The 24,932-nt window shown below is 41.4% G+C and overlaps 1 protein-coding gene across 2 annotated transcripts in view; it reads left to right on the top strand.

Annotated features, from left to right (window-relative positions):
• ATP2A2 (ATPase sarcoplasmic/endoplasmic reticulum Ca2+ transporting 2) overlaps positions 1-24,676 on the top strand; it is a 43,821-nt gene extending 19,145 nt beyond the window's left edge. Inside the window, exons 6-21 of one of the 2 annotated variants that reach the window (XM_058851507.1) lie at positions 3,671-3,751; positions 5,152-5,237; positions 6,194-6,658; positions 8,891-8,979; positions 12,181-12,283; positions 12,783-12,914; positions 13,003-13,125; positions 13,304-13,522; positions 14,283-14,618; positions 14,843-15,063; positions 16,007-16,209; positions 16,383-16,468; positions 16,833-16,966; positions 17,955-18,072; positions 18,187-18,307; positions 23,566-24,676. In XM_058851507.1, coding sequence (XP_058707490.1) covers positions 3,671-3,751; positions 5,152-5,237; positions 6,194-6,658; positions 8,891-8,979; positions 12,181-12,283; positions 12,783-12,914; positions 13,003-13,125; positions 13,304-13,522; positions 14,283-14,618; positions 14,843-15,063; positions 16,007-16,209; positions 16,383-16,468; positions 16,833-16,966; positions 17,955-18,072; positions 18,187-18,307; positions 23,566-23,579 — 2,531 coding nt within the window. In that variant the 3' untranslated portion in view covers positions 23,580-24,676. Of the gene's footprint in view, positions 1-3,670; positions 3,752-5,151; positions 5,238-6,193; positions 6,659-8,890; positions 8,980-12,180; positions 12,284-12,782; positions 12,915-13,002; positions 13,126-13,303; positions 13,523-14,282; positions 14,619-14,842; positions 15,064-16,006; positions 16,210-16,382; positions 16,469-16,832; positions 16,967-17,954; positions 18,073-18,186; positions 19,842-23,565 lie in introns of those variants that run through there. The other variant, XM_058851506.1, reaches the window with a different exon arrangement.
• Positions 24,677-24,932: the final 256 nt, after the last annotated feature.

Raw genomic sequence — 24,932 nt, 5'->3', positions numbered from 1 at the left:
TATTGTATTTTGGCAGTAGAGGTCTCCCAGGGAGTGTCTCAAACCATTGTCTGACAGAATTCTGAAATGAAATATTTAATTTTATTGCTATGCTGGAAACTGGTCAAGTGTTGAAAGGGGTATCAGTGCTCAAATAAAACATCCAGGTAATGAGTTGATCATTTCACTGCAGGACTTGGTCAGTGCCAAGGATAAAATTTGGTCTCAGATTGCTGATACATTCTGTACTTGAAGTTGATTTGGGACAAATCTGTGGAGAAGCAGGGTTGGACTGTGTAAAATTCAGATATATATGTCAGAGATTGTTCATAGGGAGGGAACTTGACCCATAACACAGCCAGAGCACTGGGATCAGGAAAATAAGGGCTGGGGAGCACTGAGCTTGAGAAGAAAATCTGGAGCATCTGTGGGAATTTTGGAAGTTAGCATTGCTGGTTATGTGGCTGAAGAACCCAGTATGTGGAAGTACTAAATTATCCCTGTTTTCAGTGGAAAAAAAGTGACTTCTTTAAAGCAACTGACATAAACTTTAAATTTATATTGCAACAAACTACTGCTCCAGTTTCTCCCAAGGAGTAGAAATTGTAAATTGTCTGTTTCAGTGTAGACTCACGCACAGTTAAATAAAATGGATATTTATCTTTTTTAACCCCCTGTTGTGACCAGGTTGTATTTAAACAGACTCATTTATTGTGTGCTGAAGCTCAGTATTAACATTCTAAAATTCTGCATGAATAAAAGGATTCTGTGGGTAAAACAGTAATGATTCAAACCAGACCTTTCTCTCACTCCTCCAAACAGCAGTCAGTGCTGTAGTTAGTGGGGCTGTTTTAATCTGTAGTTATGTGTTTGACTGCATTATGTTTCAGAACATGTACCTGGGCAGTTTTGAAAGCAGCTTATTTTATTTCTTCAGAGCTGTTGTGAAAATCAAGGGACTATTTAGGATTAAAAACTTCAGTTGAAATAATGGATGAAAATATTTCTGCAACTGACTTTTTATTTTAGATGTCAGACTATGGAATTATATCATTTACTGTAGCAGCTCTGTGCTGAGCAACAAAAGCACATAATCACTTTCTCATTTCTTTCAAGCCTTGGTTATTACTTCCATTGGTTCTGTGGACTGAATTATATGAATTTTAAAAAGCCTCCCAAAAAACAACAACAACCCCCCATTTTTTTTTCCTGTTTTAAAGTATATGTTAAAAAAGCCTTCTATGTGTAGATGTGATCTGTAGTACACTACTCACTGAAATTTCTTGTGGTTCCTCTCTGTCATAGGATGACTTCGTATTTATATTCAGTTGTGTTCTTGAGAGTATATTCAACACTATAAATGACTTAGTCTCATAGTTGTTATTTTGCAAAGAACTATTTAAAATGTCTCTGTAATTGACCCTGATGTACAGCTCTCCTGCCTATTGGAAATGCCTTGAATATTTTACCACAGCCTTTTACTCATCAGAGAGGATGAGTGAATAATGTGTCTTACCTTAAATCATTGAGATAAATTTATAAAGCTTCACTGTCATAATAAATTTCACACTTCACTTCTGGTGATTCAGATTGATAACAGCAGTAGTAGTTTTCATGGAAATACTGATGTTGAATATCAGCAGTTTGTAAGAGGGGTCTCTCCAAGTATTTTAAGTCCTGTGAATATTGAGTTTGAACAACTTGGAGCAGTTCAGAAGTAGAAAATCACTTGGGATCTTTGCCATATGTTCCGTCCAGTTGCCTGGAGGTTTTAAGATTGTTTTTTTAACAGCTTCTTATGTTCTGCATCTTGAGCAGTGTTGCCAGATGTGGTGGATGTGGGCTGGCTGTGGTTTTGCAGCACTCTGAAGATGTTAGTGCAGGTTGCCAGACCTCTGAGCACACTGCTCTGAGGGCTTGGCCTGTCCAGCCATATCTGAAAAGCAGCTGCTACTGTGTGTCTGCAAATAACCCTCCTCAGGACAGGACCAGGAAAGCAATTGAATAGTTTTGCCTTTTTTGGCCTAGATCACCATTTGTCTAAAGCTATTTTCTCTTGCTGCTCAAGGGCATTGTGGCTTAAATTAGTATTCACATGGTATAATGACACATTTGTGGCTGCTTTTTTGTCCCTTCATATACACATGCTCACAAAAACACACATCTAACTCTACAGGCAAAACTATACAAACTTTTGCTGGTTTTAGTGGTTGGAGTTGTTCTGAACTTACAGAAAGTCAAATGGTGAAAGTTTTCCTAATGTTTGAAGTAGCACTGCATTCTCCTCTTCAGGGTTTTGTTCCACAGGTTTCCACTCCAGGGTGTGAGGGGTTGGATGAGCCAGGGCTGTGACACCACTGTAGAGTTTTTTATATTATTATTATTCCTTAATGTGCATTATTGCTGCTGATTGCATAAGCAGTTCCTGCAGGAATTGCAGCTTATTTTAATTTCACTGCAGGGACACAGATTCCACCTACTGAAAAGATCAGCTGTCTTTTAGTTAGTTATTCTCCCTTTATTTCTTTGCATTATTTTATAATAATATAGCTGACAGTTGAGTGCTCACAGTGCTAAACTACATTAGGAGTGTTCAATCATGTGTTAATTAGCAATATTGACATGCAGAATGTAGAACCCCTCCCTGTGAATCAGAAATGTGCCTCATTAATAAGCTTTAGCAAGTAAATTTACATGAAGCCATTTATTTGCAGTAGGCACAAAATGGTAGAGCTTTAGTTTTTTTCTTAAAAACTAGGAAAAGCTGGGTGAGAGGAAGTAGGAAGGGAGAAGAATTAATATTGGGATGTTGGAGCTCAGCTGACAACTGGATTTATCACTCTGCCATGCTTAGGAGTGTGGTGTTAACTTTTATCATCTGCTGCCTTGGCGTCTCAAACACTTGTTAGTGGATGTTTTGTTGTTTGTGGGTTGTTTGTTTTATTAATATTTTTTTTCTTCAGTGTTTTTTGCAAAGTAGAAATGTGCATGATGGGATAAACACAACAGAGATCTGTGAAAATTGTAACTGGGATATGAATTGTGGTTATTTAATAGAGCAGCATTACTGGAAAATAAAGCTACTGTGTGATCTGAGGTTAACTTCCAACTCTGAAACATCTGGCAGAATTCAAAGTATAACATTACAAGAGCATATTTGCAGAAGCACGTTATTCTCACAATTGGTGCCAAAGAAAAGGAAAATACAACTTCTCTTAGTTTTCTAAATAAATAGATGTGGATAATGTGATCTTTGGAGAGCAGAGGACTCACTTTGGGCATAGAGAAAACAACGAAAAGACTCTTCAGGACCAGTTGTTCTGAAAAGCAAACTCGTTTCACCTTAGCTACGGGTTTTGACTGTTTATAAATATGTCTTCTGAAATTGATATCTTGCTCTTGAGAATGTTTTCCCTTTGCTTTCAAGTGGCCATGTGGTTAGAAAAACAATCCAGTGATTTACAGCTTCTTTCTTGGAGGTTAGGTAGGGGCAAGTCTAAATTGCCAAACTGTATTGGATGCTCAGAAAATGGGAATATTGGAAGTCACAAAAGCAGCAATAAGCTGCTGGTGATCTGTAATCTGTGTAGTTACTGGAAAGTCATTTTTCTGGCTGATGGAGGTAAGGGATACTTGGTCAATAATCTCTCAAACAGCAAAATTCTGACTTTGTCTTGTCATTTCTTTGTAGTTGGAGACAAGGTTCCTGCTGATATAAGAATTACTTCTATCAAATCTACAACTCTAAGGGTAGACCAGTCAATTCTCACAGGTACAGTTTCTGTGACTTTTATGTAATTATGTGCATAATTGAAAGTGCCTTTTCACCATTTGTTTGCAGTGATCCATTAGAAACAAGCCTGCAGCTATTGAAGTTCTCTGCATTCAAGTGCAGTAAACTTCTGATCTGGTAACTTCTAGAGTGGCTGAATGTGTTGCTTCATCACTGGCTTTGTTTTCCCTTTAGTGGGATGAACATTCTTACTAAGTCTTGTAATGCTTTTTTGGTCTTCCCCTTCCCCCAACAGACAATTTGTGGGAAATCAAAATTAAGAAAAAAAAAAAAGGATTTCTGTTCTAGTTCATGGAGTCTTCTAGGTTTGAACATCGTGTCACCACTACAGTATGAAAGTATGTAAATCTTATAAATGTTTTCTGCACCAGGAGAGAACAACTTTTGCAATGCTGGCAGCTTTTTAGCTGCTGCCACTAAAGACTCAGTGCACTCAAGCCTTATTTGCTCAAATTCTGTGCACACACATTCGTGTGTTTTCTGGTACCAGTCTTCAAATGCAGGAGCTATTTTTAGAGCCCTTTTCAGATTTGTTGAAAACAAAACAAAGTAGCAGCACTTCTGAATATAGGAAAGAAGCTGGGAATCAACCAAGCATGCTACAACAGTTTTCTTTCAGCTGGAACATGGAGATCTGTCTGCCTGTTTTGGTAGCATAAATTAATGTTAACTAGCTCTGAATTTTAAAACAGTAAAGTATTCATAGGAAGACTAATTTTCATCCTTAAATCTGTCTTGAAACAGGCTCCAGAGTTTCTCACCACAGATCCTGCATAACATGAGAACTGATCAAGCTTTACTTATATTTAGCGTAGGAAAACGAATGTGCTCCATGCCTGTAAAGCTGTGGGAATAAGTAGAAATATCCCATCAGAATTCTGTAAAAAGGGACTATTCCTTGCCTGTATTTAAGTGACAGAATTCTTATTTTAAAGGAAGCCTTTGCTGTTTTCAGACAAGTTGATGTTTAAGTCTCCTGTCTGATAAAATAGGACTGAGATGCTGCTCAACAAAATCCTTTTAAAAGGAGGAAGCTTTGGTTCTCTGGAGCTTACACAGTGTAGCTCAGTGACTGAAGCTGAGAGCACCACCTTGTGAAATCTGGTGTGGTAATGAACATCTGCTTTTAAAGAAGAGGAACCTTTCTATACCTGTGTGATATGCTTGTAGAAACTGATGCAGAATTTTTGCTAAAAGCCAGACATTCGGTTTTCTTGACCAACTGAAATATTTCCTGTTTCACTTAAGCAATTAAATAAAGATCATTTGAGGAAAGACTTTTGACATCTTAAAAATTCGGTGCTGAAGATTATAACTTTTTGATTCCCTCAGGATTCCAGATACAAAATCTCTTCTTAAGACTATCATCTTTATTTTAGGTGAATCTGTGTCTGTTATTAAGCACACGGACCCTGTGCCTGATCCTCGTGCTGTAAATCAAGACAAGAAGAACATGCTCTTTTCTGTAAGTAATTTGTTTTGAGGTTTTCAAAACATTTACAAAATAACACCAAAGCTGATAAAAAGGTGCAAAACTTAAGGTCTTCCCCCAAAAGCTGCCTGACTTTGCTGTGTTCTCACACATACATCTCTATGTGTGTCTCCATACACATTGAACTAAATGCAGTAAAAATTACAATTAGCTTTTAATAAAAGCTATCCTCAGGGGAAGCTGGATGAAACCAGTCTCTGTGAGGAGAATTATTTTTGTCCTTCACAAGGAAATCTTGGATGGTGGAGCACACACACTTTTGGTGTTTCTGCAGTTATTTTCTAAATAGTTTTCAGCATGATAAGAGCCCACACAAATTGTGTTGTTGTGTACGTAAAATTGAGAACTGGCTTTTTCTGTATAGGAAAGAAACAGTTTGTTCAAATTTGTTTGAAGGAAGGATTAAATATTTTTCAGATAAGCAAATAACTTTTTGCCGGTCAGGCAAACTTAATTTTACTGTTCCTTTCCATGTTAAATATGTTCACACAGGCAGCCCCAGAGAACACATCTATTACTCATAGAAAGTAACATTAAATCTGACAAAATAGAGCCCTAATTAAAAAAAAAGAGAGGTAAAACACATTGAGTATTCCAGTTGAAATACATACTGCTTGCTCAGCAGCTGGGCTTGGCTGTGGTGCTTGTGAGAGATCAATACTGACTCGTTTGCAGCCTGTTGTGGGAGCAGAAATTCCACCCTGGAGTGTTCCCTTACAGACACAGGCAGTGTCATCCTTTTCCTCTTTACCCTTTTCCATATCCTGGCTGAAGCACAGTCTGAACTTGTGTGAGGTGGTTCGGTTTGAGGGGTTTTTGTAGTGTTTTGTTTTGGTTTTTCTTTTTTGTTAAATTAATACCAAACAAAATACCACAGAACCTGTTTGTAGATTGACTCCAAGTTTTTCCTGTCTCCTCTTTTACCTCAGGGTACAAACATTGCTGCTGGTAAGGCCATGGGGGTGGTTATTGCAACAGGGGTAAACACTGAAATTGGGAAAATCCGTGACGAGATGGTGGCGACCGAGCAGGAGAGAACCCCCCTGCAGCAGAAGCTGGACGAGTTTGGGGAGCAGCTGTCCAAAGTCATCTCCCTGATCTGCATCGCCGTGTGGATCATCAACATCGGCCACTTCAACGACCCCGTGCACGGCGGCTCCTGGATCCGCGGCGCCATCTACTACTTCAAAATCGCCGTGGCCCTGGCCGTGGCCGCCATCCCCGAGGGCCTGCCCGCCGTCATCACCACCTGCCTGGCCCTGGGGACGCGCAGGATGGCCAAGAAGAACGCCATCGTGAGGAGCCTCCCCTCCGTGGAGACCTTGGGCTGCACCTCCGTGATCTGTTCCGACAAGACGGGGACACTGACCACGAACCAGATGTCTGTGTGCAGGGTACGTCCCACCAGCTGCCTCTGCTGCTCCTTTTCTTCTCTCCAGCAGTCAGCACTGCTCAAATTCTCCTGATCCTGCCTCTTTTGGTTGGTCTTATTTTCCTAAGATAAGCCTCCACTTTGAATTCTGTTTTCCCACTGTGTAGTCTCGAAGGCTTTTGTCTCTTTCCTTATTTAGTCATGGCCAAAAGTAGCTGTACCCACACTTATGGGGGAGAAAGTTGTTTGTAAGCAGCTTTCCATTGACTTGTCTGTGAGCTTTTCAGGTTACTGGTAACTCTGGGGTGTGATTTATGCCTTTTTTTAGAAAGTCACACTGTAGAACAGGCTGTGTGTGAGTGTCAAACACTTGCCTCTTCAATTGAGAAAGAATGGTGGAGAAACTGAGAAAAGGAGATTTACTGCAGTAACTTTGGTAGCCAAAGGTGCTTTCACTCCTGAGTGGCTCCACCTTTATTTGGTTGTGTTCCCTTCAGTGGCTTTGCTGGTCTGATGGGGATCACTGCAGTGTTCTCAGTGTGCAACACTGACTAATCTGGCAGTGTGAGGTGCAATTGACCTTGTCACCAGCATTGCCAGAGTCATCTTCAATGCTGGTGTATTTTTAGGTAAGTATGAGCTCTGTGTCTCTCTTCCCTTCCCCTCAATACTCTGTCTATTATTGGCTAATTTGGGACTTTCATGGCTGGTCACTTAACATAATGCATGTTCAGTTGCCAATTTGTGCTTCTGTGTAGGGATTTAAGGGAGAAAACACTGAATTCTCCTGTTTAATAACTTTAGATGTTCAGTGGCACAGCAACTCCAACATGAAATGTCCAGAGCCTCATTACATTGGGTTAGAATTCCAAATGTGTGCATGTTGAGCACTGCACACCAGTGGTGAAAGTTTGTAAGCCCTAAGCACTTTGTTCTCATGTGATTGATGGCTTTTTCTTCCTAATTGTTGGTTGACTTGTTCTACTTCCTTAAGTATCGTAGTATTTATACCTAAGAGACACAAAGCAGCTGCTCATCAGTATTCCAGAGGAGGTTACTTGCAGTAGAGTTGCATAACTGCCCTAGTCTTTGCAGGGATTTTTTCATCCTGCAGATGCCAAAAGCAGGAGGTTTCCTGGTTAACTCATCATTTAAGTTGTGTTTATTTAAAAGCTCAAAATGCTCTGCTCCTTATTTAGAGGGCTAAATGTTTTAGATCTTGTCCAGCACAACTTGGTTGCTTGTTAAGCTCTGACAACTGCAAAAGAACATGAATTGCAGTTTGCAAAAATGTAGCAAAATTGTAATACCTGTAAGAATGAATTTATTGGCCTGCATTGTGATGTGACAAAATGGCCTGTGCTAACAGTGGATCAGAAGTTTCATTAGGATACACCATCAATTAGTGAGAAATTATCTTCTCCAGTCGTACTCCAACAAGCCATGAGGGTAAGACAGCTTCAGGCACTGTGGTTTTTATCTCCATCCTCTCAGATGGGATTCTGCCTGCAGCTCTCCTAGAAAGGAAACAAAAGGAAGACTGAGTTGCAGATCTTAGAGGTACAACTGCATCCTTCAGATTGGAGTTTGAATTTGGAAATAACATTTCACCAGTGCTAGAAGAGCACTTGAGTTGGCTGGTTGGTTTAAACTCCCAGGGTGCCATGTGATAAAGTGACTTGTAACTGGAAGCCAGGACAGGAAACACTTTCACTTGAGGCTGGTATTAAGAGAAACTGGCCATAGTCTGGCTCTTGCTAAAACCTCACCTCTTAGATCTCAGCTTCTCCTATTTGTAGATGCTTTTATTTTGATTTTGGGAGAAATTGTCAGTGTCCAAGCTGACAGTGTCCAGCTGAGCTGCTTTTGGCTGTTTCAAAGCAGATAATTAATTCATTATTTGTGTTGCATGAGAGTTAATTTGCAGGTGTGAAGCTTTGGAAGAGGTTGGATCTGGTGAGGATTGTCAGGTGGTGTGTCAATGGTCTTCCCAGCTGCAGTGTACACGGTTCCTATGGTTTTCAGCTGTTTTCCAAAGAGATCTGTAGGCAGAAGGGCTGTTCCCTGTACTTTGTGCTTCAGTGTATGGAGCTGTTCAAACATATGTGGGATCGAAGTGCACAGAATCAGGTCTTGTTTGCTTTGTTTATTCAGACTGAACTTGCCTCTTGTACCTGCTTGCTTAAGGCCTGTTTAAATCTCTTGCATTAATTATTGTTCAAAGATAGTAACACTTCTAACTCTCTAATTTCAGATGTTTATCCTGGACAGAGTAGAAGGAGACAGCTGCTCTCTGAATGAATTTACTGTAACTGGTTCAACATATGCTCCCATGGGAGAAGTGTAAGTGTTCTGTTCAAGTTAAATATTTGTCTGTTTATGCTTTCACTATTACTTTAGTCTAGAAAAGGGATACATGTAATATTCAATAGTGATTGTTAATAAATGAAAGGTCAGCCAGTGAGAATGCACACTGAAGGGCTGGGGAAAAAGTAATTAACAGGAAAACAAAGATAAATTGTAGAAAAGTAAACTTCCATAAAACTGAATAGAGTCTCCAGTATTGCAATGTTCCCTTGATAATCTAAAAATTAATTAGGGGTAGAGAGGATTTATTTTAGCTAATCTCAGCCCAGTAAGATTTCAATATCTCAGTGCTTCTAAGTTTATTTATTTAAAAACTGGGTAAATCTGAAGAGGTGAGCATTTGCTAATCTGTGAGCTCAGTGTTTCCATTTTCCCTGCCTCAGAGAACGGGGAAGTTGTTTTTCTGAGGCATCTTCTGAATGTGTTTGAGTTACCCCTTAAAGTGACTGTAAATTCCTGGCCCTCAGTAGTTTATTGGTGCATCTGTACTTGAGTTGGTGTGTGTTTGTCCCAGCTTTTGCTATTTGAGCTGCTGTTAAACCCAGTCCTTTAGGAAAGGAATGAGGTTTGGTTTACTTTTATCAGCTGCAAGTCTCTACTAGTGAGGTAAGTGGTTCATCCTGAAAACTTCAGGAATTTTTAGGACTCTACTTCTTGAAGAAAAGCCTCTTTTTACTGGGTTGTTACAGCTCCTTTTACTTGGTCAGTCCTCCATGTGTTTTATAATCTTATCAATGCAGGTTTACTTGCAGAGTATAGAATTCTGCTGTGGATGAAGTAGAATTTAATTTCAGTTGTTGTAAACATCTCAGCCTTGTGCAGTTTCACTCATATGCCTCTGACTCCTTCAATCTTGCCCATCTCAGTAGTGATTCTCTGTTTAATTTCCACAGCTGTTAAGACCCTGGTGTTCCCAGCAGCAGGAAATCTTAATTTCCCAGTTCTCTTTTTTGTTTCAAAGCTAATTGCTGTCAAAAGCTTATGCTTTCATTTCAGGAGGCAGCATTTGCTTAGACAAGGTGACTTCAGACCTTGCAAAACTCCCAGCTATTGCACTTTAGCTGGGCTCACAAGAGCTCCAGATAAACAAAATAATAAAATAGAGTGGGGTGACAGATGTGGGAGTAATGAGACACACAACAGTGTTTGTTAATGTGCTGTTTTCACTTGCTTCAAGTTGAGGGAATGTGAACAAGTGTGTTAAACTCGCTGCATTTGGGGACACAAAGGATTCCAAGAGAGGGAAATTGCCTCAGGAAGGCTCTTACTGGAGCATAGGGAAATTCAGCTCAACTCCAACCCTTAGAGCTGGTTTATTTTCTTCATTTATGAACAGCTTTTAAAGCAGTGGCTTTGGAGGGATTTTAGGTAAGGTGGCTGACTTCACCTTGGATTGCAAACTCTCACTGAAAATGAAGTTTGGGGGGGTTAAGAGGCTGTTAATCCATTGCAGTGCACCAGAGCAGGGCCTGCTCCAGATATGAACCATTTCTGACAGGTCTTACTTGGTACTTCAGACACTGTTGGCTTCCTCAGCCTATTCAATTTCATAACCATTATGTGTTTTTGCATTAAATCAGTAATTTTTCACTTACTGTTAAAATTTATGATACCTAACTCTCCCCTAAGATTTATTCAGAATACAAAATCACAGAAATTTCTTACTAAAAGCCTCCCAAATTTCATACTGATTTATTTTCCAGGGATACTGGGAGATTGTCAAAGTTTGGAGTAGTTTTGCCATGTCTCAGCACACTCAGGCTTACTGCAAACTGAGAGCACAAGCCAATAATAATTAAGACCTGCAGCAAAAGCTGGCAAATTGTATCTGACCTTCAAATGAGTTCATCTTGAAAAACCTGAAGGTGTAAGGAAAAAAAAATTCCTTTATCCAGAACTGGTCCCAGCACCTTAGATTCTGCATTTATTCTTCAGAAACTGTTGATAAGGAGCACAAAGACAAGGGTTATAAAAAACACACCCTGGTATAAGAAGTTATGGATATTGGAATATCCAATATGCTGATGTTCTTTTGAGTTCAGAACAGGTGAAAACAGGAAGTTTGGGGTGGGATAGATGAGGTGACAGCCTGAGAGCTGGACTTTAAAGCCACAGCTTATGGCTGTAGGATTATATGCCAAATGAAACATTAAAAACCTCCTTGTTTCCTTAAGATTCATTTTGTTCTCGTCTGTGTTACACAACGCTGGAATTTGTTTGCAGTACCACAACTGAACAAAAGCTTACATAATGGGACATGTCATTGTCTGTGTTGTGAATTCTTACAGAGTAATGATCCACATCTTTCCACCACCAGACCTTTTTTTCCCCCTCCTTCAGAGCTTTAATAAAAGATGTTATATATTAGCTCTGCCTTGCTAATTTTGCTTAGGGGGGAAAATGACGGTATTGAACACTGTCTTGGTTCTTTTGTGCTTGCTGTAGAAATATGGGAATGTTCCAGAAAAGGAATCAATTCACTGTTTCTAAGTGTGAAAGCAGAGAAGTTGTTTCTTTCTTGGGATGTCAAAATGTTGCTTTACTTCAGGAATATGTACCTTCCCCCTCTCTGAAGCCCTGAGATATTTGTTGGTCATTGAGTGTATCACTGCTAGGAAGGGTTATGTCTTTTCTAGTGGAGTTAGTCTCCTGAAATGACTTCACTTCCCATGGCTTTAGGAGGCTCACATATAATACATGTCAACTGTTAGAAAAGTAAAGAGGAAAATCTGCTTTAATTGCCAGCCCAGTGCATGCATTTCATGCATTGCAGTAAAGCTGCAGAATGTGCAGCAGGAAGGAAGCTGAGCTCCTCAGGTGTCCAGCAATATCCCTCTCCTGCTTGGACCTGCCCTCTGAGCCCTGCACATGTTCAAACAGGGCCTTCCTGTGCCTCATCACCGAGCTCTTCTGCAGGGTGCTGGGGGTGACTGTCACTGCAGGAAGTGAGGTTTTGTCACAGTGATTTCATCAATGATCTCATTCCATTCATGATTCTGATCCAAACTTCACAGCTCCCCTTTATCAATCCTGCTCTTCCCAACAACTTCTGTAGTTCAAAGCCCATAACTAATGAGCATTGTACTAAATGGAAATGCAGTAAAGAGGATAAAGAAAATATGAGATGCTAATACTAAATAACTAACTTCAATCTCCCCCTTTTCTTCCTCTGGAAAGGCATAAAGATGACAAACTCATTAAATGTAGCCAGTATGATGGTCTTGTGGAACTTGCAACAATCTGTGCACTCTGCAATGATTCCTCTTTGGATTACAATGAAGTAAGTTTGTATCCTGGAACAGAGGAGAGTGTGGGAATGAGGATAAATGTTCTCATCTGTCTGTGTAATACCTTTCAGTGGTAAATCCCCTCCTAGTCAAGGGGGGAGAGTATTCAGGCCCTCTGAAGTATTAATTCTGAGAATTACTTGTTGAACACTGAGAACTAAATCCAGCAGCAGGTGTAATCTGTAATTTGGAGATATCCTGATGCTGCTTTCTTGCTTTGCCTCGCTGCCTTATGGTTGCTACCAAATCTCAAAATATCTTAAATGCTTGATAATCAGATACTGACATCTCTCTCTGCTGCTCTTGAGGGTAAAGGCTTCAAATTCCTACAAATCAAACTCCTCAAAGCTGTTCTTTTAAAATGTTTTTACATTAAATCTTGTAAAGCTTTTTTTCTTTTTTTTTCTTTGGGGATACTTGAGCTTTTGTCTCTGGTAGGTTCCAGGTGAGGTTTAAACTCCTCTGCTTTTGTTTGCTTTGTGTTAACTCAAGGCTAAGGGAGTTTATGAAAAGGTTGGTGAAGCCACAGAGACGGCTCTTACGTGTCTGGTTGAGAAAATGAACGTGTTTGACACAGACCTGAAGGGACTTTCTAGAATCGAACGTGCCAACGCCTGCAACTCCGTGAGTCCCCTTTTACTGGCTTTGTTTGGGGAGACACCTCTGTAGTGTGTATCACCTAAATGCATTTTATGGTTCTTGTTTTAATAAGGTGATAAAACAACTCATGAAGAAAGAATTCACTCTGGAATTCTCAAGAGACAGGAAGTCGATGTCTGTCTATTGTACTCCGAACAAACCGAGCCGCACGTCCATGAGCAAGATGTTTGTTAAGGTCAGTCCCTCACTGCAGAGTGAGGTGGTGGAATGGCTGCAAAGTAGCACCATACTTAAAAATTATGGTGCAACTAACAACAGCTTTGAGTGGGAGGAAGGACTTGGTAATTGAAGCAAATGTTGTAATGGGAAAAGATTTATTAAGCTAAATGACTTCTTTTTTTTTGCCTCTGCAGGGTGCTCCTGAAGGTGTGATTGACAGATGTACACATGTCCGTGTTGGAAATGCTAAAATACCTTTAACCTCAGGAATTAAGCAGAAAATAATGTCTGTCATTAGGGAATGGGGAACTGGCAGAGACACATTGCGTTGCTTGGCTCTGGCAACCCATGACAATCCTCCCAAAAAAGAGGAAATGAATCTGGAGGACTCCTCAAATTTCATTAACTATGAGGTAAGATCAGTAGCACTTCTTCCTCCCCCAAACTGGAGAATGATGCCTTCTTATGTTTGATTATTCCTTGAGGTAGTTAGATCTAAGAATTTTCTTTCTGGGTATTTTTGATGTCTGACACAACAGCTCCCCACTTCTATGAAGGGAATGCTCAGTCTAAGAAGAGACTGTGTTTTAGAATAAACTGTTGATGGCAGGTAGACAGGCTGCTGTTACTTGGCTAAAAGCACAAGAAGAAATCAGTTAAACAGTCCAAAAATTGCATTGTGGTTTCAGCTTTCATGGTTTTTCAGTTTGGCATTGCTCACAACTGCAAGACCTTTTTGGGGATTTTGTGATGGAACATACCTGCTCTGGGAGTCAGGTTCAATTCTCTGCCTCTGTGCTGTCAGCTGCAAGGGCTCAGTCCATGATTATCATCTTAGCTGCTCTGTAATTTTCCAATGAAATCTGTATCTGGTATTTAGGAGGAAGGTAATGACAGTTGCATGAGTTTTTGGCTTGTGCTCTCTCTGCTCCTGGCACTGATGATAAAAATGAAAGACTCAATGCTTGCAGGTTGAATTTTCAAGGCTGGCAAGTAGAGCACATTTTAACTGATAAAATCAGTGCATTTGAAGCAAAATTTGGTAAGGCAGGACAAGGAATGATCCCAAATGTCACAACACAGATGTAACATGCAGGGAAAACAATTATTTCACTGCTGCCACAGGAGAAATCTGCAGGATCTTGCACTAAAACTCCCTGTATCTTGTTTCAGACCAACCTGACATTTGTGGGCTGCGTGGGAATGCTGGATCCCCCGAGGATTGAAGTAGCATCATCCATAAAGCTGTGCAGACAGGCTGGCATCAGGGTCATTATGATCACTGGTGACAACAAGGGCACGGCCGTGGCCATTTGCCGCCGCATTGGGATCTTTGTGGAGGATGAGGATGTGTCCACCAAAGCCTTCACGGGCAGGGAGTTTGATGAGCTGTCCCTGGCTGCTCAGAGAGATGCCTGTCACCATGCCCGCTGCTTTGCCAGGGTAGAGCCTTCCCACAAATCCAAAATCGTGGAGTTTCTTCAGTCTTTTGATGAGATCACAGCCATGGTAAGTGATGGTTACTTGGTTAGAAAGTCAAAGGCTGTTTAAAACTTAATTAGGCCTTCTCAGAATAATTCCCCACTGTGGAAAATACTTGCTTCCCTGTTTCCTTGCACTTAGTGAGTTCTAAGGATCCAAAACCACACCCAGTGCAAAATTCCTTTCTGGATCTGTATGTTAATGCCCACCTTATTTACTGATTCATTTCCAACCCTGAATTCTCATTTTAGACTGGGGATGGTGTCAATGATGCCCCTGCACTGAAGAAAGCAGAAATTGGGATTGCCATGGGTTCTGGTACTGCAGTGGCCAAAACTGCTTCTGAAATGGTTCTAGCAGATGACAATTTCTCCACAATTGTGGCTGCTGTGGAAGAAGGACGTGCAATTTATAACAACATGAAACAGTTCATCCGATACCTGATCTCCTCCAATGTTGGGGAAGTTGTTTGGTAGGTTTAAATTTATTTTTTTCTTAGAGCTAGAGTAGTGGTGATGGAGTCTTCCAGTATTTCTCACTAAAAACCACAGGAGGAGGTTCTCCAGGTAATGGATCTCTGTTTCTGGCCTGTCTTTAGTGAAGAATTGTAGCTTGCCACAAAAGTTGCACGTTGTGTTTTTTAGAATACTTCAGCTCAGTAGGTAATGCTCTTCAATTATTTCTGTGATTGGAATAATTCTTTAGAGAAGGAAAACCAAAACCTTAATCAAACAGTAGGAGATCTGGGAATTTCAGATAACATTGTCCCAGGCACAGATGTTTGTTTAACCTCAGGTTCCAGGAACATGTCTGGTGTTCCTCTGGGAGGAGCGGTGGTGACCCACAGAATGCATTGCAGGTGACAAAATGTAAAGATGGATCTCCTCACAGTCCTTACATCAAAGCAGACATTTCCCAGAGTGGGATAAAGCACAGCAATTGTCTTGCCTTGTTTCTTGTCAGCTTTAAGGCTGTCCTTTATATGGCTCTCGCTGCAGCCCCTATTTCTGTTGTATTTATTTACACAGGCTTGGAAAGTTAAAGGCTCAGTGAACTTCTGCAGAGACTAGCAGTAATCTAGGGAAATGAAGTTTAGTTATTTGAGCCAAAATGTGTCATTTGGAAAGTGGTTTGCAAGCCTTTATCCATGTATATATTTAACTATACAGACAAGTAGACTGGAGAAAAAACAACCCTAATGTCAATTTTTGAAGTTATCAGAAGAAGACAATGCTTCAAAGCTTGCATGCCAGTGGTTAGTCTTTGCTCCTGGATATGTGTTTAGTTTTCTGATTGTGAATATCAGCTTGTGATCTTAAGTGGGTAAGAGAGAGAACAGAAGCGCTGCTGCAGGTTTAGGCTTAAACATTACTGACATTGAAGAATGAGCTTTTAACTGGTGGCTTTCTTTGTAGTATCTTCTTGACTGCTGCCCTGGGTTTTCCTGAAGCTCTAATTCCTGTTCAGCTGCTGTGGGTAAACCTTGTGACGGATGGTCTCCCTGCCACTGCCCTGGGCTTTAACCCTCCTGATCTCGATATCATGAACAAGCCACCACGCAACCCCAAAGAGCCCCTGATCAGTGGGTGGCTCTTCTTCCGTTACCTGGCTATTGGATGTAAGTACTGATGGTTTTTTGGGTTTTTTTTTTTGCTTAAATAAACTAAAACATGAATTACCTATTTTTTTTTCAGTACTGGAAGTCTCGAGGCCGAAGTTCAAGTGTGGCAAGTGAGGTTTTGTCTTGCGTACAGTTCATAGCGCTGAGAAAAGCTCTTTGTTTTCTTGCAGGTTACGTTGGTGCTGCCACAGTGGGTGCTGCTGCTTGGTGGTTTATTGCTGCTGATGGTGGTCCAAAAGTTTCCTTTTATCAGCTGGTATTTAATCAGTTTAATATCTTTGGGTGGAGAGGGGAGGTTCCTTCTGCTTTCATTCTTGAATTGACTGTACAAACCCAGTGGGTTAGGGGAATTTATATAATTAAACATTTTCAGACTTGTTCCTGTAAAACTTGATCATGATTAATTAGTCTTGATAGCAAAGCTCAGAGGTGGGATACCTGAGCTTCTGACAATTTGAAGGACAAATTGTAAGTGAAAGCCTAAAGAGGATTTTCCTAAAGCATACAAGTTTGTAAGCACTGGTTTTAGGAGTCATAGTAAGAACTTTTTTCCTAGTTGCCTATTTTACCATTTAAAAGTTAAGAATCTGTGGAAGTGAGTTGATTCTGTTGTGTTGCAGAGCCATTTTCTGCAGTGCAAGGAGGACAATCCAGACTTCTACGGGGTGGACTGCGTGGTGTTCGAGTCCCCGTACCCGATGACAATGGCTCTCTCTGTGCTCGTCACCATAGAGATGTGCAATGCTCTCAACAGGTTCGTACGTCCCAACAGGAAAGCCAAACCTTTGCAGAGCTTATCCAAAATGCTGCTTTTTTGTGCAATTTGATCCTTGGTGAACAGCTCAGCTAATGAAGAGTGAGTCACGTTTCCCTTCCGAGTTCTGGTAGTGCAAACAAACTGACTCTTAGATAACATTGGAGATCTCTTATCATAAGGTGTATTTTTAAGTCTGCCAATTCACTCTGGTATTTTACTAAGCACAAGCAACTGAAATATTTTCCATTATTTTTAATCTAAGCTTAATCAATCAGATTAGCCCTACTATGTTGGTATAAAGTGATATCAAGGAGAACTAAAATAAGAATGCTGAAGATATGGAAAATAGTTTTTTCCTGCCCTAAGGGAGCATGGGTTTAGCCAATTAATATTAGATTATAAATGGAAACCACTAAATAGCACAATGTCAAGGGTATTTTTCTTCAAATAGCTTAGAGGTCAGTTAATTTAAAAACAAATAAACTTGAAATACAAGTGCACTGAGGTAGTCCTACATAAAGATACTGCTCTACATCTGCTGCTCTGGATCCCAGCCTCTTCTCCAGCACAGCCTAAATGCAGATGGAATCAAGAGCCAGCATCAAGAAGGTACAAGTTCTTGACCCTCTCTGTCTTTCAGTGAGCTCCAGCAGAAGGGGGCCCTGGTAGACTTGGGGATTCTTTCTCTCTTGGGCTGCCACGTCCACACTTCCCTTTCCCTCCCATGGAGAGGATTTTGGGGTCATAGTGAGAAGAACAGACTAGGTCAGGAATGAGCAGAACACTCGAGACTTTCAAGAACAGACTTGAGGCTGATGGAGATTGCTTTGCTAAGCTGACTCCAGGCCAGTTTGAAGTTGCAGCATCCAGACCGTGTCCTGAACTGTTTCCTGACTGGGATCCCCGTGCTGTGCCAGGCTGCTTTGTGGCTCTCAGAGCTTCCTGTTGGTGTTAGAGTCACACATGAGTTGTGTTTCTGTTGCAGCCTGTCAGAAAACCAGTCCCTGATGAGGATGCCTCCGTGGGAGAACATCTGGCTGGTGGGGGCCATTTGCTTGTCCATGTCCCTCCACTTCCTTATCCTTTATGTGGAACCACTGCCAGTAAGTGCTCGTGCCTTACCCCCACCCCTGAACTTCCAGACAGAGCAAAACCTTGTGTGGGGCTCGAGGCCAGGGCTGGAGGGGGAGCTTGGTAACTCCTGGCTTTTCTTTCAGATTATCTTCCAGATCACACCTCTGAACGTGACGCAGTGGCTGATGGTATTGAAAATCTCCCTCCCTGTCATTCTGCTGGATGAAACACTTAAATATGTGGCCCGTAACTACCTGGAACCTGGTAAAGATGATAGTGTGCGGCCTGCCACCAAACCCTGTGCTCTGTCAGCATGCACCGAAGGAGTTTCCTGGCCGTTTGTGTTCATTACTATGCCCCTGGTTATCTGGCTTTACAGCACAGACACTAACTTTAGTGATATGTTCTGGTCTTGACTGACATGGTGACGAGTTTTACATTCAAAGGAGAAAAAAAAAAAAAGTTTAACTTAATTTTTTTATTGTTTAGAGCAACTGTCTATTTCTGCTGAATTTTCACATGAACATATTTGCCGGTGATGGAGGTTTCATAATCTAGATTTTGGTTTTTTGCTTTTTCTGACTTCAGTGGGGGCAATATATTCCTCTTTTATACACAGTTAAAGTGTCCATTGACATGTACAGAGAACTAACACTATTTTATGCAAATATTTTTTTGTAGATGAAAAGCATGTACAGTGTTCTGTTCAATAGTCTATTCATCATGTAAAAAAAAAGTAAATTTTTTTTGAGCCAGCGGACACTATCAAACTAAATTGGCAGCAGATTTTAGGGAATGAATGTGTGTTGTCTAAAACTAAAAAAGCATGTACCTGTTTGTCTTCTGCATGATCATCCAAACTTAATTTGTCATAAAGTCAGGTTTTGTTCACAAGCAGAACTTTCTGCACTGGGTAGAGAGTCCTGCTCCCTGGGTCAGGATTTCTTCTCGGTCCCCTCTTCCCTCACTCTCGGTTCTTGACTGTCCTTGTTTACACCACTTTCTGTATGAGGTATGCCTGATCTCGCTCGTGCAGAAATTACCATTCCAGGTGCAGCCTGCTGGGGTTCTTCCATACTCTCCACACACATAGGGTTGGGGTTTTTTTAAGGATTATTTATTTGTCTATTGTATTTTATTGTAACAGACCTTACTTTGCCAGTGTTGCCCATTATGCAGGGATAGGGAGGGCTACTTCTGTCTCCTTAAATCTAAAGCCTTTTTAACACACACACACAATCTGTTTCAATTCAAAAGAGGGTTTAAGTTGGGGTTTAATACCTTTTTTACATGTCAGAGCCTTTCTTTTTCTTTCTTTTTTTTTTTTCCCCCCTTTAAGATCAAAATTAGCAATGAGACCTGAAGAAATAACTTGCACTGCATAGCTAGAAATTGGATTTCCTACACTTAGGGCACTAATGCTCAGTTGTATACATGGAGTTACTCTGCTGGCCTGTTGTTAGCCTGACTTGAAGTAACAAGCTCGTGTGTGTTTTTTGTAAAATCTGTAAATAGCACATGACCAAATTGAACATATTGTATAGAACTATTTTTATTTTAATGTGGCACTAACCACCTTCATTATTACGGTAAATGTTAAAGCATGTTTTCAAAATCAGTCCTGTATCAACAATGTGTAAGTCATTAACAGTCCTAACTGTGGTGTTTTTCTCCAATGCCTTCCAACTTTCATCGACTAAAGTGAGTATTTTTCTTCCATTTCACCCTGCCAGTGGTGACTTGCTGTAAAATAGCATATGCTGTATACATGTTGAAGAATAAATAGTAATTTCCTTCATTCCCATGCTGTGTTTTGTCAAACTCTGCTGTGCTACATTATTATCACCACTTTAGACTCTTGTTTTGTGGTCTGAAGCTCAAATTACCGATTCCAAAGGCAAAGCACTTGCTTTTGGTTTAGTGTATTTTAGGGTCTTGTTTTATAGCACCTGGGAGCCTTAGTGCCCCAAGGTCTTACAGCTTTTGGTCTTAAGTTTGAGATAAAATCAGACAAATCTGTAACTTAAGACCCTGACAGCTGTTACCGTGAATGTTTAGTGTCCAAAACTCTCCGGTACTCATGGTCAGGTGCTGCTTTACTCCAAAGCTTTTCCCTGCTCTGAAACAGGGGCTGCCCCTCAGAGCTGAGCACCCTTCCCTGCTCCCTGCAGTGCTCGAAGGGCAGGTGCTGCTCTTGGCAAAACCAGCTCATTATTTGTTACTTGCCATCTGAGAAGGCAAAAGAACAGTCTCAGCTTAACAGGGCAGGCTTTGAAACTTGCCCTGGGGTCACTGTGTCTGTAGAGCAGCAGGTGCTGTTATCTTGTGCTGGCTCAGTCTGCTTTAGTAACCAAATTCATCTTTGTGATCCCTCTTAGAGGGGAAGGATAGTTCCAGGCTATGTTCTCTTGGTGCCAGCTGGAATCCAGTGAGCACACATAATTCTCTAGGTTTAAGCTCTCAAGTGGAGAGGTGCTCCCTCAGAACACAGAGGCTCTATCAGAAATTCCACTGCATTGTGATGCTTTGTTTATAGAGACTTTGACTTGAGTCGATGCTGAAGTGGCTCAGAGGGCTGAGCTGATGTTGTAGCAGGTGTATTGCCAAACTGTGAGCATTCAAATCCCCTCAAATGCCCTTTTTTAGTGTGGAAGATCTAAACTAAGGTTTTGCATTCCACAAAACCACTGGCCTGCACTGGCCTTTTGCTGTATCAATAACAAATGAACAGCCTGAAACTCATCCCTGTTCCTTGGAACAAAAAATAATAGTTCCTGTGATGTAGGACTCCTTGAGATCAAAGTGTGTACCAGTGTGTTACTTGCTGGAAACAAATTAGCAGCTTAGTTCTGTGTGCTCCCACTGCTGTTGACAGACATTTCCAGGGCAGGAGTGCCACTGAATCCTTGAACACGGGTTCTGCTGAACCTCAGAGCACCATGTGGTGGCCTTTTTAAAGCCACATGTCTGGCTGCTACCGTGAATAATTCTGCTTCTTGTACAATCCTAGTCCTGTCTTTTATGCCAAATGATCCTGCTGTACACGCCTTTTCCCCCTCTCTTAAAAAACTGAATATGACTGTAAGTAGAATTCAGAATATTCAGAATTCAACACCTTCTCTGTTGGATCTGTCAGTGTTGAAGATGAATCTTGCTTCTTCTCATGGATTTCCTAGAGATCTGGGAGCCTTGTTCATGCCACTGTCTCAGAGGCACTTGTGTAGGGGTAGGGCCTTGTGTTCCTTGGACTTTGCCTTGAAATCTGGATGAGTGGTGGGCAAATGGAGATTTTGGGATCCATCCCTAGAGGCTCCTGAGCTTAGAGAAACAGTCAGGTTTTACAAGGTACTCCTAAAGAGCCCAAGCAATCTTCACCTGCCCTGTTTTTCTTCTATTTCTCTCAGCCTTGTCCACGTTTCCCTGCAGAAATGGAGCCTCAGCATTCCCCAAGATTACAGATCCTGGGTAGGATGGCAGCTGTGCTGTGATTTCAGGACTTCTGTTTTCCAAGTGCTGTAAATCCCACCCTTAGCTGGTTGGGATTGGCCAAATGTTCAGACCTACCATGAGCTTCCCTCCTGGGTGGTGAAGCATCCTGCTCTGAAATCACATCCTTGTGATCCTGGAGCTGGAGTGCTGGGTCTGGGCTGCAGCCCTGGCAGCTGAGTAGGCTGGGGGAGGCTGCAGGAGGAGCCCAAGGAGCTGAGGGCTTTTCTGTCACAGAAAGTACAGAACTGCACTGCAAAGTTTGTAATTTCTGCAGGAAATGTCTGAACTAAAGTGTTTATTCGTAGCTGTATAGATCCTGTCATCTTTTGGCCTCAGTCTTTTCAGCTGGGGAAGCCAGGAAGGGAGGACTTTTCAGGGCAGACTCATTTGCCAACATCTCAAAGTCAAATCTCATTTGTTTGGTCCCAAATACTTCCTCTCCAACCTCCCCAGTGCTGGGGTTGAAGAAGGTAACTCCTATTGAACTGTTAGCTCAGAGAACACATAAACAGCAGCCCTTGTTCAAGCAGGACTAACTCAGAATTCCCCAGGCTTGATGTCCCACTCCATTCTTACAGAGTAACTTCACATTTTTTGTTTCTCTTTGCTCCCATCTCACCGAGCTTTTTCATCTCTGCTATTTTCTGGATTCCTTGGTGCCCTCACACATCACTGCTTATTCTCTACTGTGAGAGGGGTGTGTAAGACCAGGATCAATCGTGTGATTGATGCTGCCTTATGCTGGGAACACCAGGAAGGATATTGGCTTGTGCTGGGAACCCACTGGGGTTTGGAATGAGAGCAGCTCCTCCTGAATCCTGTGTTTTGTAGCAAGGAGGATGCTCAGGCAGCTGCAGTCACGCATTGAATTTTTAGACAGGAGCTTTTGTCTTTGCAGTGCCTTGGGCTCTCTCTGCTTTCACGTGTGAGCAATCCAGAGTGCTGAGCTACACAACGAGCTGCTCCTTCTTGCTGGCATCCGAGCAATAAAAATAGTTCATACTTGGTTTCCCAAAACATTATTGCAAATAAATGAGTATGAAAGAGGCTGCAGAAAAACATTTCTAGCGGTCTGTCAATGTGCTCCGAGGCTTGTGTTGGTAGAGAGGCTGTTGGGGAGGTTCCTGGTACGAAACTGAGTTTTTACTCTGATGATAGAATGCAGTACAGCAGTGCCGGCCCGAGACACAGCTCGAGCCCAGAGTTCATGGTACACAGCCCAAGGGGGCTGAATTTGCTCAGATGAAGGGAGGTAAAACCGATACAGAGTCGTCTGTCTCTTGCACCTGTCTTGTTTACTTTTTTGCACTTCTAACCATTAACTGTTTCCCTAATCTCTGCTAATTACATCCTTAATTGCATTAATATGCATTTTCAAATCTTAGCAGGAGAGCCCAAATTTTAGTGTTGAAGCAGTGTTTGGAAGAGCTTCCCTGGAGCTGTAGGGACTCAGAGCAGTCTCTCCAGACACGAGGCTGACCTTGTGCTGTGGTAGGGGTGAAGTACAGCAGGAGCTTTAGGACGTTGTACTCTACCCTTTGCCTACACATTAATCCGTGTAGTTTAATGACTTCTTCAAAGCTTTCCTACTGCTTCCCAGAACAAGCTGCCTGACTTGGAAAAGGGACATTGTTAGGTGACTTTGGGACCAAACTTGCCATAATCCCTCGACTGAAAAGTAACAAGCGCGTAGTACGGAACTTGAAAGTAAAAATTCCAAAGAAGTGAGAATTGTCTGTTGCCACTGGTCAGGCAGAGAAAGGCAAAAGCTAATTAAATGTGTCTTGTTTTTCACCGCAGTCTTGAGTAGGAAGTGCTGGCTCTGCTGATAATCAACAGAGCTGAGCCTTAATCCAGAGGATTCTGAGCTTCCAGAACAAAGTAACCTGAGAGTGTCCCTTCAATGACAGAGCAGCCAGTTACCAAACTTAACATTCTTTCTTCTGTCACTGTTGATCTTAGTCTTGCTTGTATAATGATACTTAGCATTCATCCTTTCATTAACTGGTGCCTTTTCTTTCTTTCCTTTTCAGCAATACTGGAGTAATCGCTTCCTAAACAATTTTGCAGAAATGTAAGGTTGTTTTGTTGCGTGCATGTGTTTTTAGCAACACATCTACCAAAACTTCTGCATGTATCGTGTAAAGATTCTTTGCTTTCCCTAAAAACAAAACTCATTGTGTTCTCTGTGGAAGAAATGTGTGGTACCATTAGGACTTCATGATACAGATGTACAAACGTGCAATATAGCTTACCAAGTCGGAACTCTCTCCAGAGAAGTTGGGTTTCTGTGCTGCATGGAGAAGAGTTTGGTTATCCTTGAACAAGAATTGCGGAGCTGTCAGCCAATTTCCATATTCCTGTATGTAAAATGCCAGTTTATACAATGTACAATATCAGATAATGCATGCCTTGGGTTGTAGACAGATCTCTCTCTGTATTGTATCATCCAAACATCCTACTTCAACAGCTTCTGTACAATGCTCTCCTATTTATAAATCCATGGAAACGATTACAGATGAATGTTAAACCATAAGCCTCCACTTCATAACGTTGGATTTTTTTATCATCTGTGCAAATCAACCTCTTTTGCACTGTAATGTAACTTATTTAAATCTAAGGCAGTAAGACAGATGTTGGTGCAATACAAAATATCGTGATGCATTTATCTAAAAAGCAACAACGACGTAGCCAGTTCCCACAGCTGCATGTGTGACCTTTAGAAGTTGTAAATAAGATCAATTGTCTATTGACATGCTGACAGTAAGGAGCATCACACCTAGTTTCATTTGTATCAGGTAAATAAATTTATTCTACAATACGTACTCGGCGTGTTATTTGATGCACTTTGTTTCCTGCAGGTCCGTGCGTGGGCACTGCAGCGCGCTCTTATTTTAATGCCAAGATGTCACTTTTTAGCACCAACACCACCATTGCAATCTTTCCTCCTAGAACTATGCAGATGCAGCTGCTCTCCTCGGCAGTATTGACCTCCTCGCTGGTGTGATTTCCTCTGTCCAGGGGCTTGTGTGTGTGTTTAAGGGACACTGTCAAGTACTTTGATCACTCAGTTTTTTTAAAATGCTCCATTGTTTGTAAAATCCCTCTGAGAAACGTAAAATAAACAATTCTTTCCCAACTACATCTTTATTATTTTTTTTTTTTTTGTCCTTTTCTGTTTTCTAAATTGCCCCAGCCTAAAGTAGCTCCTGATCTCTTCCTTTTCCATAGGCAAAAGGAAGATGAGCTAAATGTGTTTGCTCCAAACCACACCACGAGCATCCTGCTTGGCAGTTTGGGCTCACTCCCTTCCCCAAACCCAGGGGCTGTTCAAGGCTCACAAGGCTGCTGCTGGGCAAGGCTAAAGCACTCCCAGGGTAAAAGCTGGAATTTCCAAGTG

The sequence above is a fragment of the Poecile atricapillus genome, chromosome 16 (genome assembly GCF_030490865.1).
Source record: "Poecile atricapillus isolate bPoeAtr1 chromosome 16, bPoeAtr1.hap1, whole genome shotgun sequence".
Taxonomy (NCBI): domain Eukaryota; kingdom Metazoa; phylum Chordata; class Aves; order Passeriformes; family Paridae; genus Poecile; species Poecile atricapillus.
The sequence above is the reverse complement of the archived record's forward strand: the minus strand, read 5'-3'. Positions and strand labels throughout refer to the sequence as shown.